The sequence below is a fragment of the Mastigoproctus giganteus genome, chromosome 9 (genome assembly GCF_048544385.1).
Source record: "Mastigoproctus giganteus isolate SK-2022 chromosome 9, ASM4854438v1, whole genome shotgun sequence".
Lineage (NCBI taxonomy): Eukaryota > Metazoa > Arthropoda > Arachnida > Uropygi > Thelyphonidae > Mastigoproctus > Mastigoproctus giganteus.
The window spans coordinates 150,190,112-150,207,517 of record NC_143583.1 but is presented as its reverse complement, the minus strand read 5'-3'; the positions used below and the strand labels follow the sequence as shown (position 1 = coordinate 150,207,517).

At 38.9% G+C, this 17,406-nt stretch overlaps 1 protein-coding gene across 1 annotated transcript in view; it reads left to right on the top strand.

Annotated features, from left to right (window-relative positions):
- The window catches only part of tilB (touch insensitive larva B), a 154,679-nt gene that overhangs the window by 58,521 nt on the left and 78,752 nt on the right, over positions 1-17,406 (top strand). Inside the window, exon 7 of the mRNA XM_090381496.1 lies at positions 10,301-10,351. Within this exon, the coding sequence (XP_090237622.1) occupies positions 10,301-10,351 (51 nt within the window). The remainder of the gene's footprint in view (positions 1-10,300; positions 10,352-17,406) is intronic.

The following is a 17,406-nucleotide window of genomic DNA, read 5'->3' as shown; positions in this document are numbered from 1 at the left end:
ATGTGGACAATCATCATCTAGTGCAAGAGTCATTTCTTCTAAGCACTGGTCTGTGGTTAAACCATGCACGAAATTATACCGCAAAACTGTCCTTATCTCATTTCGTGACCACGATGCCATCGCAAGCACTTTACACTCTCACTACTAATGAATAACTGAGCCCATCGACTTGGCGCGGCGGCTACTATGCATGTATGAACATGTCTCAACATGCAGCAACAAGCAGCTTCCTGTGATTCATTGTTGCGTCATATTGCAAAACTTTCCTAGTACACTTTGTATATGTGTTATAACTGTATTGGGATATAGGTTTAGGGTTATATTTTGCATTGGAATTTTATTGAACTTGAATAGAAATCATGATTCAGACCAGAGCAGCAAAGCAAAAGGCTCAAACTAGTGGAAGTGCTGTGGCTCAGGGAAGAACTGAGGGGGGCGGTTGTCCTCTGAATCACAGTCTATTGAAATGCACTGTTTGTGGAACAATCAGGAACAGGACATGATATTGCCATGGGGAATGTTTTGTGTGTGCGTGATGTAAGGAGTGCGAGGAAATCAGGTGCCAACTCGGCATTGTTATGGGCTTATATGAGAGCTTGAAGGACAGGGTAAATGCCCTTGAAGGATTTAAATTGAGGGGCCATCAAGCTCTCAGCTGCCTACATCAATGCCAGAGCTTGCACTTGAACATCACGCAATACGGAGTCAACCCCCCAAGGCAGAATGCGTTGGTTCCAAAGGAACTAGTTGTTGTAGGTGACTCAATTGTCAAGGGAAATGGGGAACATATTGAGCAAAAGGGATAGATGGACCAGGGTATGTCTGCCTTGGGCAAAGGTTGATCACATTGTAGGGCAGATATCATCCTTTAAGGGCACAAAGGGTGATATTGTTGTACACATTGGTACTAATGGTATTAAGAGTAGGAGACTGGCAGAATTACTTAACAAGTACAAGACAATGCTGAAAAAAAGCCGTGAGTTAGGGTTGAATTTGAAAGTGTCTGCAATTCTGCCCGGACACGATAGGAGGGAATATATGACGAGAGCCTTGTCGATCAATTCGGCCCTGGAGAGATTGTGTAAGGCTCAAGGGGTAGAATTTTTCTCAGCCTGGTCTGTGCTTGTTAACAGGAGAGACTGCTTCTACAGTGATGGGTTACACGGACTAATAGATTAACAGTAGCCGCTGGCAGAGGTAAAAGTGATTCTTGCACTACTTCTGTTGAAATGCAGTTGAGCAGCAGCCTAGAAAGCAAGGCAATGAGAAATTCCAGGACTGCTGGGAGTCATAGTGGAACAAGTAAATACATAGGCTGTGATAGGGTAACTAAAAGTAGAAACAGTTGCATGTACACCAATGCTAGGAGTATAGTTAATAAATTCGATGAGCTTGAAGTGCTAGTCAAGACATGAAAGGCAGATATTGTTGGGATATCAGAGACAGTGTCACACAGACATAACCAGTTCAAAACTGGAATTTGGAGAGTACAATGTGTACAGAGAGGATAGACAGTACAGGAAGGGAGGAGGGGTTATGCTGTTAGTTAAGAAACACATAAAATCTAAGGAAGTGCATCCAATTGATGTTGGTGGACAATGCAATGTTGAGTCTGTTTGGTGTGACATAAGCACTGGGAAAGGAAAAATGAGAGGGTGTGTGTTATAGACCTAATGAACCTGATGAGTATAACGAGCAATTGTGCAGAGAACTAGTGGGCCAGTAAATTAGTGTGTCTTATAATGGGGGATTTTAATTTCCCGGATATTGACTGGAATTTGTGGTTTGGTCACTCACACACTAGCAAGGCTTTTGTGGATTTATTGGATGATTGTTTTCTACAGCAGCATGTTCTGGAGGCAACTAGAGGGAGTAATACTCTTGATCTGATTTTCAGTAATGATTCTTCATGCATCAAGAATCTGCAGGTAAAGGAACCACTAGGTGGCAGTGATCACAGTGTGCTGAAGTGGGATTTACTCAAAGAGGTAACTACCATCAAGGGTAAAGGGAAGGGTTTTTGCTTTCGTAAAGGTGACTATGGTGGTCTGAGACTGTATTTAAATTCTATACAGTGGGACCAACTGTTGATGTTACCAACAGTAAATTCAAAATGGGAAGCATTCAAAGAATTAACTTTGGAAGCTACTAGGCTTTTTATACCAACAAAGAAATATTGTTCAAAATTTAGGCCTAAATGGATCTCAGATGAACTAATTAGACACGTAATAGAGAAGAAAAATGCATGGGGTACATATAAATTAATATGTGACACAGAAGCCTGTGATAGATATAAGCTGGTCTGTAACCAAGTTACAAAGGAGGTTAGGCAGATTAAGAGGAATCTTTAGCAAAGAATGCAAAGAAAAACCGCAAAGAGTTCTTTACTTATGTAAACTCTAGAAGGAAAGGGATGAACCAGATTGGTCCACTTGATATTGATGGGTCAACTGTTGATGAGCCTGCTCAGGTAGCTAACCAACTAAATGAATTGCATTGACATTCACATATGAGGAGTTCTTCAGGGAGGGGAATGCCATAGGTGTATTCAACTCTGGCAGTAAGCTAGATAATCTTGTAATAACTGAGAGTAAAGTGAAGGAGAAGTTGTTGAAGATAAACATGAGAAAGGCACCTGCAGTGGATGGAATCTATCCAGCTATATTAAAGGAGCCAGGAAAGGAAGTAAGCAAACCCTTAGCCATAATTATGAGAGCTTCCCTGGACTCAGGGGAGGTACCCATGGACGGGAGATGTACAAATGTGACCCCAATCCACAAAGGAGAATCAAAGGGAGATACAGGTAATTACAGACCTGTTAGTTTAACTTCTGTTCCAGGGAAATTAATGGAGGCACTGGTTAAAGAAGCATTGCAGGATCATCTAGACAAGGCTTCAGTTATAGTTTGGACACATCATGGGTTTGTTAAAGGGAAGTCTTGTCCGACTAATTTGATTGACACTATGATGTAGTCACAAAGGAACTGGATGCAAAGAATAACTTTGATATCATATATTTGGATCTTAGAAAAGCCTTTGATACTGCTGCACAAATTGGAGCAGTGTGGCATTGGAGGCAAATTGCTGCTATGGATAAAGGGATGGTTGAGTGGGAGAAGACAGAGTGGTAATCAATGGACACTGCTCTTCGTGGACTAATGTTATTAGTGGAGTCCCTCAGGGTTCAGTGTTGGGTCCATTGTTGTTTTCTATATTTATAAATGATATTGATGATGGTATATCAGGCTTAATGTCCAAGTTTGCAGACGATACAAAGGTTGGCAGGGTTTAATGACACTAATGACAGCACACTGCGGCAACAGGATCTAGAAAAGTTGTGCAGATGGGCTGAGAGGTGGAAAATGAAGTTTAACATTGACAAATGTAAAGTACTACCTATGGGAAGCAGTAATCCCAGAGTAACGTATCAAGTCTGTGGTACCACACTGACAGTGGTAGAGAATGTAAAGGACCTGGGGGTAACTGTGCAGTCAGATAAAGTTTTCTGAGCAGTGCAGACGGTCTGCAAGAGTAGCTCATGGTGTCATGCCAGTGATATACAGGAATTTTTCTAGCAGGGATAAGGAGGTGATTATCCCCTTGTACAAGGCAATGGTCAGACCACACCTTGAGGTGCCTCCGTAGTGAGGTGGGTAGGAGCAGCAGTGCGTAGCACACACTTCTTGATTAGACTGGGGTTAGAACCCGTGACCACCAAATATGGGGTATGCGGAAAGGTGAGGGAATGACCACCCCATATCCGTGGAGAAATATGGCCTTAGTTGCTAATGCTCCTAAAAACCAAAATAACAAACGAAGAACCGTTCCAGAAGGACCTTATGACAGAAAGGTAAATGTCACGCACAGTAGGATAAGGATTTTATGATTGAAAGGCAATTGTGTCTTATATGTTAATTGGTAACACTGCAATGTATACAATTTATTACAAATTTATGCAAAATAATCATATTATTATATATGCAATTTATAATATATTATATTCATATTATATATGCAAAATATAGTCATATTATTATTATTATTATTATTTTTAGGTAATACGAAATGCCATTATCTAAAATTAATAATAATTACACATTTCCATTATTGTTTTTATAACTATCTACTTTTATTTTTATAATCAAATTCTTATGTAGTCAACAAATTGTTTTTTATTTTTTCAGAAAACGGGTTGAAATAGCTGTTTTCCCAGAATACAACTGAGGAAAAAAAAAAAAAAAAAAGTGTTGTGCATGCTCTGTGACAATTTCCAGCACATAGACTGGCAGATACAATAAGTGTTGCATATGCTCAGTCAAGTCAAAACTGCTCCGTCAGAATACGATTCACAATGGTTGGAGCTGGCAGTGACTTCCGAGCTGACCGTTACTCTCGACACTAAACTGTAGAATTATCAAAATTACTTAACTACTTTCTTTTTTAGCACGAAACTAGAATTTCAAAAAATCTTAAGATAGTCAAAATATATTGACAGCACCACCACAGGTCAATCAACAGTTATGCTTCATCTATGGAGACATTAATATCCTAATATCATATGTATAAATTCAGACTCATGATATTCCTATCAAGAAGGAGATGCTACCAAATCTTTTTTGAATAGGTTACTAAGCTATTCTGTTAAGAGCTAGCTGGAGTAATACTGCCCAATGCCAATACTTTCTTGAGCAATATTGGAGGCTCACATCTGGTGAGTATGGGCTTGGCACACCTAGGGCCCTGAGCTACATATCATCATTCTTCTCTTTCTTGGTGATTCCCTTCTACTTCTGACTCACTCTCTCTCTCTCTCTCTCTCTCTCTCTCTCTCTCTCTCTCTCTCTTTCTCTGGGTAATTCAGAATTTTTTTTTTTTTTTTTTTTTTGGCTGGGGTAGCATAAGCCTCAGGCTTCCTTTCACTGTATGGCTAATAATAATCCTAAGAATAATCAGAATACAATGCTGTCATGTAATGTCTCATGACTCAATGCTCTTTTACTAAAAAATAGCCAACAGTCAGTGTCGGACCCAGAATCCAGGGAATCATTGACCTTTAATCATCATACAGGGGTAACAAGAATCTACATCGTAGGAGGGGAAGTGATTATAGATACTTTATCTCTTATCTGGTTCTGCTACTGCCAGCAGTAATATTAAATACAAGCATAGCCCAAATCTGGTGGGATTTCCAGTAGTATTAAGCCATTAAATCACCAACAAGAATTATTTGCATTTGAGCAGGGATAAAAATTAAGTCCAAAAGTAAATAAATAATTTGTTAAAAAAAGAAACTAAGTAATGTTCCAACAAAAAATAAAATAATTTTGAAAACAAGTAGCGCCACCTAGTGACATAAAATAAATGAACCAATCAAAGATAATGCGATTCCCCTATTATTGATGTCACCCCAAACATGCTTTCTGGACCACTCCATTTAATAAATATAAATATCAGATAAAAGCAGTTCTTACTAATGGTAGAATCTTTTCGTTGTTCAATATTACATGGTTAAGAATAGAAACAGGTGCATGTATACTTGCGTGTACCAATGCTAGGAGTTTGGTAAATAAATTTGATGAATTTGAGGTATTGCTCAAAACATCAAAGGCAAATATTGTTGGGATATCAGAGACGTGGTGTCACACAGATATAAGGAATGCGGAACTGGAATTTGGGGAATACAATGTGTATAGAAAGGATAGACAAAACAGGAGGGGAGGAGGGGTTATGCTATTAGTTAAGAAACACATAAAGTCCAAGGAAGTGAAGCCAGTCGACATCGATGGACAGGGCAGTGTCGAGTCAGTTTGGTGTGACATAAGCATAGGGAAATCAAAATTGAGAGTAGGAGTGTGCTATAGGCCTAATAACTCTGATGAGTATAATAAGATATTGTACAGGGAAATAGAGTGGGCCAGTAAATAAGAGAGTCTTATAATGGGGGATTTTAATTTCCCAGATATTGACTGGAATTTGTGGGTTGGTCACTTGCACACTAGCAAGGCTTTTGTGGATTTATTGGATGATTGTTTTCTACATCAGCATGTTCGTGAGGCAACAAGAGGGAGCAATACTCTTGATCTGATTATCAGTAGTGCTTCTTCATGCATTAAGAATCTGCAGATAAATGAACCACTAGGTGGCAGTGATCACAGTGTGTTGAAGTGGGATTTGCTCAAGGAGGTAACTACCATCAGAGGTAAAGGGAAGGGTTTTTGTTTTCGTAAAGGCGACTATGATGGTCTGAGACAGTATTTAAATTCTATACAGTGGGACCAACTGATGATGTTACCAACAGCAAACTCAAAATGGGAAGCATTCAAGGAACTAATCTTGGAGGCTACCAGGCTTTACATACCAACTAAGAAATATTGTTCAAGGTTTAGGCCTAAATGGTTGTCAGATGAACTAATGAGACATGTGGCAGAGAAGAAAAATGCATGGGATACATACAAATTAATGGGTGACATGGAAGCCTATGATAGATATAAGTTGGTCTGTAACCAAGTCACAAAGGAGATTAGGCAGGCAAAGGCAGACTACGAAAAATCCTTGGCAAAGGATGCAAAGAAAAACAGAAAAGAGTTCTTTACATATTTAAACTCAAGAAGGAAAGGGATGAATCAGATTGGTCCACTGGATATTGATGGTTCAACAGTTGAGGATCCTGCTCAGGTGGCTAACAATCTAAACAAGTATTTTGCATCTACATTCACGCATGAGGAGTTATTCAGGAAGGAGAATGATGTAGGTAAAGTAAACATTGGCAGGAGCTGGATGATTTTGTAATAACTGAGAGGAAAGTGGAGGAGAGATTGTTGAGGATAAACATAAAAAAGGCACCTGGAGTGGATGGGATCTATCCAGTTATATTAAAGGAGGCAGCAAAGGAAGTAAGCAAACCCCTAGCCATAATTATGAGAGCTTCTTTGGACTCGGGGGAGGTACCCATAGACTGGAGATGTGCAAATGTAACCCCAATTCGCAAAGGAGGATCAAAGGCTGACACAAGTAATTATAGACCTGTTAGTTTAACTTCTGTTCCAGGTAAATTAATGGAGGCACTGGTTAAAGAAGCACTGCAGGATCATCTACGCAAGAATTCAGTTATAGCTCAGACACAGCATGGTTTTGTTAAGGGGAAGGTCTTGCCTGACCAATTTGATTGGATACTATGATGTAGTCACAAAAGAACTGGATGCAGGGAATAACTTTGATATTACATATTTGGATCTTAGAAAGGCTTTTGATACTGTTGCACATGGAAGACTGCTGCACAAATTGGAGCAGTGTGGCATTGGAGGCAAATTGCTGCTATGGATAAGGGGATGGTTGAGTGGCAGAAGACAGAGAGTGGTAATCAATGGACACTGCTCAACGTGGACTAATGTTATTAGTGGAGTTCCTCAGGGTTCAGTGTTGGGTCTGTTGTTGTTTTCGGTGTTTATGAATGATATTGATGATGGGATATCAAGTTTAATGTCCAAGTTTGCAGATGATACAAAGGTTGGCAGGGTTGTTAAGGACACTACTGACGCTATGCTGCTGCAACAGGATCTGGAAAGGTTGAGCAGATGGGCTGAGAGGTGGCAAATGAAGTTTAACATTGACAAATGTAAAGTACTACATATGGGAAACAGTAACCCCAGAGCAACGTATCAACTCTGTGGTACTACACTGACGGTGGTGGAGAATGAAAAGGACCTGGGGGTAATTGTGCAGGCAGATATGAAGTTCTCTGAGCAGTGCAGACGAGCTGCAAGAGTAGCTCATGGTGTCTTGTCAATGATATACAGGAATTTTTCTAGCAGGGATAAGGAGGTGATTATTCCCTTGTATAAGGCAATGGTTAGGCCACATCTTGAGTACTGTATACAGGTCTGGAGGCCTCATTTCAAGAAGGATGTAGAGCTGCTGGAACGGGTACAGAGAAGGGCAACAAGATTAGTGAATGGAACAAAGGGTTGCTCTTACGAAGAAAGGCTTAAGTTTTGCAAATTACAGAGTCTGGAGACTAGGCACCGGCGCGGTGATCTGATAGAGGTGTATAAGGCTTTGAATGGTTTGAGCATGCTCAATGCCAATGGGATTCTTCATCTTGCTCAGAATAATCACCTCAGAGGGCATAAATTCAAATTGAGGAAGGACGGATGTCGGATAGATGTTCGGAAATTTGCCTTTGGCCAGCGGGTGGTTGGTTGGTGGAACCGACTTCCATCACTTGTTGTTGAAGTTGATACCCTAAACAAATTTAAAGCTCAACTGGACAGGTATTTCGAACGAACGGAGGGGTGAAATGGGAGTGGTGTCTGTGTTTTTTTTTTTTTTTTTTTTTTTGGCTGATGCTGAATAAGCTTGCTTTCTTGCATTATATGCCTCTACTAATGCTAATGTTACAGTACACTATGTTCTTGCAATGTACAATAATCCAAAACTACTAATTCACAGATCGTTTTTCAAGTTATATCAGCAAGTGGTTGGGTGCAGAAGATTTCTCAATGCTCCTTCAAAAATATCCAGAGATGCGGGTAGAGAAGATTTCTCACATGGACTAATATTAATTTAAAAACTTTTCTCATTGACTTTGACGATTATCACTACATGCATGAGGGGGCATTAATTCAAACTGAAGAAGGATGGATGCTGATAGATGTGCAGTAATTTGCCTTCAGCCAGCTGGTGGTCAATTGTTGGTACAAACTCCCATCTAGTCCTGTAGGGGTGAATAGGTTGAATAAATTCAAGGAAGAACTAGACAACTATTAGAAGGGATGGACAGGTGATATGGGAAGTGTTGGCTTCTTTTTTTTTTTTAGCTGATGCTATATGACCTTGCTTTCTTGTATTATTTGCCACTACCAATATTAATTCTAATACTAATTAACTTCACTAATATCAAACACTTTCCACACTGTGCTCGTTGGCTCTTGAAGCTTTTCAACCAGTACTGAATTTGCACAAGTTTCTGTTCAATTTTAGCATGAATTGATTACTTAAGGTTGATTATTGGCAAACTTTATATTCACCAAACTTGTTATTCATTCATTCACTTTACTTTTGTTTTCTAGACACCTTCCTTCATTTATACAAAAGAAACAATTAGGTTTATTTTATCATTCACCTTACTCACCTCTTTTTATCACAAAGATATTCAGGTTCTGCTATGTGTTTTTTTAGCATGTATTTCATCTTGCATTGATCTTTTGAAGTACTATATTTCTAATTCTCATTGTTTCCTTTGAAGTAGAATATTTATGGAATCAGCTGATATAAGCTGATGGGTCAGCTCCATACTTGCCAAAGTAAATATTTTTATCTTCTTTATTCATTCTCTCCTTCCATTTGCTGGAACAACCCAGCAAAATGTCATTCCCCAATGAACAAGACTCATTATACTAGCAGAGATCTTGTTATATAATAAACAGTGGACTTGATAACTGAACCAAGTTTGTTGTTGTTGAAGGTTTTGGCATAAGGGCTACAGCAGCCATATTGTGCCTTTCAAATTATTAATATAATATTTTCAAGTTTGTAAATTCTTAGAGGTGAGAGAATATTTATCTTCGTTAGAAACGAGAAAAATTTCCCTAGATTTGCTTTATTTCCCAAGATGCGTTTCATTTTTATAGGCTCCTGTAAAATTCTGTGAGTTAGGAATGTTTATAGCCTTTCCTGCTGATAATAGGATTAGTCAAGTAAAATATGTTTCACTGTGAGAACATTATGGCAGTGAGTACACAGTGGAGGGCCTTCGCTTCTGAGAAGGTAAAGATGAGTTATATGAAAGTGTCTAATGTGTGCTCTTGCAAGAACGCTTGTGTTTTTCATGGTGCTGGAGGTCCAGAAGGATGGCTAATTTCCATAAGTTTATTATTGCTACGTCCTTGCCATATATTTTTCCACTGGGAGTAGTAGGCTTTTCATATAATGGACAAGAATCTTTATATCAGTGAAGTTCATATCATGAAAATGCAGATCTGCCTTATCTGCATTTTCATTTTCGAATATTCCACAATGAGCTCAGATCCACCAGAATACCACTGTATGTTGTTTTTCTTGTAGCTGGATAAGTTTGGATCTGACTTGTTTCAACAGGGGATGGTAATTGCGTGTATCTAAATTTCCAACTCTTAATCAATCCAGTTAACTAGAGCAGTATAGGTTTCAACTTTAAAACACATATTTAAAAAATATAACTTTAAGCTTTATACTAACAAATGGCAAGTCTTGCTTATTTCATTTAAGACTGCTTTTTTTGTGATGATTTTATTTTGACTAATTTTTTCTGAATTTCTTCTAGAGACTTGATGGTAAAGATATAAGTATTTCTGAGCAAATCAGATGTATGCAGGTAAGCTGAAACTTTTCAAAAAGTACAAAAAAAAAAAAAAAAAGACTCCCAGTGTTTGACTAGATTTTAGTTTTGATTTTTAAAATTTTTGTGTAGAGTGATTAGTGGTGAAATTTTTTATTTATACTTCAACCTTACAAATTTTTTTTTAACTCCAAAATTGAAAAAAGTTGGTACAAGTAGGGGTGTAGCCAAGGGGGGGGGAGCAGTGGAGCGATCCCAAAACTGGTTGTAAAGCTTTCATCAGAGGCGTTGATGAGATTCAAAAACATGAAAAAAAGCACCAGTCACAAAAATGTAGAGAAAGATCTTTATTGGACCTAATTTCGATTATTTAAAGAGAAAACAATAGTGGCTAATTTGATGGCTGCAGAAAGAAAGGAGATAGAAAAGAACAGGATGATACTTAAATAAATTAGCATTAGCATTAGTAGAGGCATATGATGCAAGAAAGCAAGCTTATTCAGCATCAGCCAAAAAAAAAAAAAAAAACACACCACTCCCATTTCACCCCTCCGTTCGCTCGAAATACCTGTCCAGTTGAGCCTTAAATTTGTTTAGGCTATCAACTTCAACAACAAGTGATGGAAGTCGGTTCCACCAACCAACCGCCCGCTGGCCAAAGGCAAATTTCCGCACATCTATCCGACATCCGTCCTTCCTCAATTTGAATTTATGCCCTCTGAGGTGATTATTCTGAGCAAGATGAAGAATCCCATTGGCATTGAGCATGCTCAAACCATTCAAAGCCTTATACACCTCTATCAGATCACCTCGCCGGTGCCTAGTCTCCAGACTCTGTAATTTGCAAAACTGAAGCCTTTCTTCGTAAGAGCAACCCTTTGTTCCATTCACTAATCTTGTTGCCCTTCTCTGTACCCGTTCCAGCAGCTCTACATCCTTCTTGAAATGAGGCCTCCAGACCTGTATACAGTACTCAAGATGTGGCCTAACCATTGCCTTATACAAGGGAATAATCACCTCCTTATCCCTGCTAGAAAAATTCCTGTATATCATTGACAAGACACCATGAGCTACTCATGCAGCTCGTCTGCACTGCTCAGAGAACTTCATATCTGCCTGCACAATTACCCCCAGGTCCTTTTCATTCTCCACCACTGTCAGTGTAGTACCGCAGAGTTGATACGTTGCTCTGGGGTTACTGTTTCCCATATGTAGTACTTTACATTTGTCAATGTTAAACTTCATTTGCCACCTCTCAGCCCATCTGTTCAACCTTTCCAGATCCTGTTGCAGCAGCATAGCGTCAGTGGTGTCCTTAACAACCCTGCCAACCTTTGTATCATCTGCAAACTTGGACATTAAACTTGATATCCCATCATCAATATCATTCATAAACACCGAAAACAACAACGGACCCAACACTGAACCCTGAGGACCTCCACTAATAACATTAGTCCACGTTGAGCAGTGTCCATTGATTACCACTCTCTGTCTTCTGCAACCATCCCCTTATCCATAGCAGCAATTTTCCTCCAATGCCACACTGCTCCAATTTGTGCAGCAGTCTTCCATGTGCAACAGTATCAAAAGCCTTTCTAAGACCCAAATATATAATATCAAAGTTATTCCCTGCATCCAGTTCTTTTGGGACTACATCATAGTATCCAATAAAATTGGTCAGGCAAGACCTTCCCCTTAACAAAACCATGCTGTGTCTGAGCTATAACTGAATTCTTGCCTAGATGATCCTGCAGTGCTTCTTTAACCAGTGCCTCCATTAATTTACCTGGAACAGAAGTTAAACTAACAGGTCTATAATTACTTGTGTCAGCCTTTGATCCTCCTTTGTGAATTGGGGTTACATTTGCACATCTCCAGTCTATGGGTACCTCCCGTGAGTCCAAAGAAGGTCTCATAATTATGGCTAGGGGTTTGCTTACCTCCTTTGCTGCCTCCTTTAATATAACTGGATAGATCCCATCCACCCCAGGTGCCTTTTTTATGTTTATCCTCAACAATCTCTCCTCCACTTTCCTCTCAGTTATTACAAAATCATCCAGCTCACTGCTAATGTTTACTTTACCTACATCATTCTCCTTCCTGAATAACTCCTCATGCGTGAATGTAGATGCAAAATACTCGTTTAGATTGTTAGCCACTTGAGCAGGATCCTCAACTGTTGAACCATCAATATCCAGTGGACCAATCTGATTCATCCCTTTCCTTCTTGAGTTTAAATAGGTAAAGAACTCTTTTCTGTTTTTCTCTGCATCCTTTGCCAAGGATTTTTCGTAGTCTGCCTTTGCCTGCCTAATCTCCTTTGTGACTTGGTTACAGACCAACTTATATCTATCATAGGCTTCCATGTCACCCGTTAATTTGTATGTATCCCATGCATTTTTCTTCTCTGCCACATGTCTCATTAGTTCATCTGACATCCATTTTGGCCTAAACCTTGAACAATATTTCTTAGTTGGTATGTAAAGCCTGGTAGCCTCCAAGATTAGTTCCTTGAATGCTTCCCATTTTGAGTTTGCTGTTGGTAACATCATCAGTTGGTACCGCTGTATAGAATTTAAATACTGTCTCAGACCATCATAGTCGCCTTTACGAAAACAAAAACCCTTCCCTTTACCTCTGATGGTAGTTACCTCCTTGAGCAAATCCCACTTCAACACACTGTGATCACTGCCACCTAGTGGTTCATTTATCTGCAGTTTCTTAATGCATGAAGAATCACTACTAATAATCAGATCAAGAGTATTGCTCCCTCTTGTTGCCTCACGAACATGCTGATGTAGAAAACAATCATGCAATAAATCCACAAAAGCCTTGCTAGTATGCGAGTGACCAACCCACAAATTCCAGTCAATATCTGGGAAATTAAAATCCCCCATTATAAGACTCTCTGATTTACTGGCCCACTCTATTTCCCTGTACAATATCTTATTATACTCATCAGAGTCATTAGGCCTATAGCACACTCCTACTCTCAATTTTGATTTCCCTATGCTTATGTCACACCAAACTGACTCGACACTGCCCTGTCCATCGATGTCGACTGGCTTCACTTCCTTGGACTTTATGTGTTTCTTAACTAATAGCATAACCCCTCCTCCCCTCCTGTTTTGTCTATCCTTTCTATACACATTGTATTCCCCAAATTCCAGTTCCGCATTCCTTATATCTGTGTGACACCACGTCTCTGATATCCCAACAATATCTGCCTTTGATGTTTTGAGCAATACCTCAAATTTATTTACCAAACTCCTAGCATTGGTGTACATGCAGGTATACATGCATCTATTTCTATTCTTGGCTACCCTAACACAACCCATGTGTTTACTTGTACCGCAATGACTCCCAGCAGTCTCTGAAATATCCTGCATCTTGTTTTTCAGGCTTCTGCTCATTTTAATAGAAGCAGTGCAAGAATCACTTCCACCTCTGCCAGTGGCTACTGTTAATCTATTAGTGGTGGGTCGGAAAACTAGCGGTTTTCCGACCCACCTAACTCTGCCTTGACAGCATCAGCAAAAATTCTTGCACCCTTTCTATTTAAGTGTATCCCATCCCTGTAGAAGCAATCTCTCCTGTTAACAAGTACAGTCCAGGCTGAAAAAAATTCTACCCCTCGAGCCTTGCACAATCCCTCCAGGGCCGAATTGATCGACAAGGCTCTCATCATATACTCCCTCCTATCGTGTCTGGGCAGAATTGCAGACACTTTCAAATTCAACCCTAATTCACGGCTTTTTTTCAACAGTGACCTGTACTTGCTAAGTAATTCCGCTGGTCTCCTACTCTTAATATCATTAGTGCCAACATGTACAACTATATCACCTTTTGTGCCCTTAAAAGATGATATCCGCTCTACAACGTCATCAACCTTTGTCCCGGGCAGACATACCCTGGTCCTATTCCACCTATCCTTTTTGCAAAGCATGTTCCCCGCTTCCCTGACAATAGAGTCACCAACAACTACTAGTTCCTGTGGGACCAGCGCATTCTGCCTAGGGGGCTGCCTCTGTGTTGCCTGATGACCAAATGCAAGCTCTGGCGTTGATGTGGGCAGCTGAGAGCTTGATGGGCCCCTCAATTTATTTCTTTTGAGGGCATCCATCCTGTCCTTCAAGCTCTCATAAAGGCCCATAACAACGCTGAGTTGTCGCCTGATTTCCTTGCACTCCTTACATCGTGCACACACACAAAGACATCCCCCTTGGCAGTATCATGTCCCGTACCCGATGCTCCGCAAACATCAAGCAAACAGTGCATTTTAAAAGACTGTGATTCAGAGGGCAACTGCTCCCCTCAGTTCTCCCCTGAACCACAGCACGCCCATTAGCTTGAGCCTTTTGCTTTGCTGCTCTGGTCTGAGTCATGATTCCGATTTAATTCAATAAAATTTCAAAACAAAATTAAAACCTTAAGTTATATCCCAAAACAGTTATATGTATTAATTATTTGTTATGATTAAGTCGTTATATATATAGAGTTAAAAGTACAATTTAATTGACAATAAAATTTATCAAGATTAATAGATTTACTGATTAATTGACAATATTATATTATGCACTATACTACACTAACTAAGGTTATGCTATCGTGTAAAAATGGCGGGAATTCACGAACGGTACTTAACACGTGGATTTGATACCCTTACCGATACTAAGTAATACCTACAAAATCTCTGTCTAAGTTAAACTTTAAACTAAGTATCGTAACTAGAAATATAAAGCTACTCTAGAAATAAGTTAATATGACAATTTAAGCTAATAAATCAGAAAATAAATCAGGAAAAACTTCTCTGTTCCAAGAGCTTCGAAGAGCTTCGTCCGATATATGACATGCAATGGCTCAATTTTACAGATGTTGGCAAAGCAAAATCTAGCTTTTTGTGGGCACCATGAATATGGTGGGTTAAGCTCACCTGATATCATTGAGAGCAACTTTTTGGAACTAATTTAACTACCTGCTATGCATAATTCTGTTTTAGAACAACATCTCCAAAGTGACCGCAATGTCACTTATCTAAGTGCAGAAGTACAAAATGATCTGATACGATCTCTAGCTGCTGAGCTGAAGTCAAAGATAAGTTCTGAAAAAAAACATGCTAAATACTATGCAGTAATTGTGGATTCCACGATAGATAGTAGATCAGTTTTTTTGTCATTAAGTTATGTGAAAGAGAAGGGTGACATTGTAGAGCGATTTGTTAGATTTTTTTAGAGTTGCCAAGCCTGAATGCAGAAAATTTTTATAAATTGCTTCGCTCTACTTTATCAAAACTAGATATTCCTATAGAAATGTGCTATGGTCAGTCATATGATGGTGCTAGCACAATGTCAGGTGAACTCTCAGGGCTCCAGAAAAGAGTTAAAGAAGTTGCATCTTCTGCACTGTTTTTGCATTGCTGTATGCATAATGTATATAAAGTGCTTAGCATAATGTATATAAAGTGCTTAGCGCCTTAGTCTGTATGCATAATTTAAACTTGGTTTTAATTGATTCAGTTAACTATAATGTTCAAGCCAAACTATTTTTTGGAACTCTGGAGAATATTTATACTTACTTTTCAGATAGTTTGCCAAGATTAACAGTTCTTAAAAAAGAGCAACATAAGAGCGTGAAAATTTTTTCTCAAGTAATGGCCAGACCATTTCCTTATACAGAGGGACAATCACCTCCTTTTCCCTACTAGCAAAATTCCTATATATCATTGACAAAACCCCATGACCTGCACTGGCAGCCTGTCTGCATTGCACTGACCCTTAAACGGCTTTCGGACACTAGGTGTGCATCTAGAAAGGCAGCAGTAGAATCAGTTTTGCAAAAGTTACCTGCATTGGTTACTGCCTTGAAGAAAATTGCTACTGGTCAATTGAAAAACAGTACTCCTAAGCAGTTAGCAGAAGCAACAGGGATTTTGGCAACTCTGTGCACATATGTATTTTTGGTTCTGATTGTATTCTGGAGACAGTTATTAAATAAAGCTTTTCAATTGTCATCCTGTTTACAGAGGAGTACAATAGATATGGTCGCTGCTGCAAGCTTTATTCAAAGTTTTGAAGTGTATCTGACAGAATTTAGAAGTAACTATGATAATAAACTAAAAGAGCTAGAGGGAGAAACGGCTGCTCTTGCTCAAAAACGTACTCTAATAAGTACATATAAACAGCAAAGAATGCACAAGAAAAAGAGATATATCATGAAAAATTTTCTCAAGATACTTTATGATATCTCTTGAAGAATATCAAGATATTCTTGAAGATATCATGAATTTGCTCAAGACGATGGCCCAAATGATGCCAGAAGAAAATTTGTTTGTGAAACTTTTTTGGTATCACTAGATTCCGTTATAAACAGTATAAGAGTAGATTTGAAAAGTTTAAAGATATAACTACAAAGTTTAAAGGTCTTGATCCCATATATTTTGAAGAATTTGATAATTTATGCACAATTGAATTTTTGGTAGATGAATACCCACAAGACATTGATTGTAAAGATGAACTCGTGCAAGAGTTTTTGCCATTTAAAAATCTTTGTAGAGAAACATTGGACAGCAAGTATTCAAGTGACAATGAACTGACCATAAACAATGTACTGAAGTTTTTAATTGCAAATGATTTGTGCACTATCTACCCCAATCTTTTAACAATGTATAGAATTTACATGACACTGCCCATTATCAGTGTTGCAGCTGAATGTTCTTTCAGCAGACTTAAGATTTTTAAGTCTTATTTCAGCTCAACTATGACAGAAGAAAGGTTGTCAGGACCTTTCTTTTGCCATAGTTTTGTCAGGAAAGATTTGTGGCTAATGACATTGATCATGAGACTGTAATAGGCCACTTTAAAAGAATGAAACCTAGATGAAAGAGGCTGTTGTAAACTTGTAAATAATGCTGTTATGCTTCCCAGGGGCTGACTAGGCAACTGCCTAGGGCTTGTAAATAACTGCATTATTTTATTTTAAATAAATTTATAATGTTCCGCTTGTTTTGCGCCGATCAATCAAAGGATCTTTGCATGCCGTGCTATCTGGTGAATCATCATGTATGCCAGGCATGGTGTATACACAATGATTCA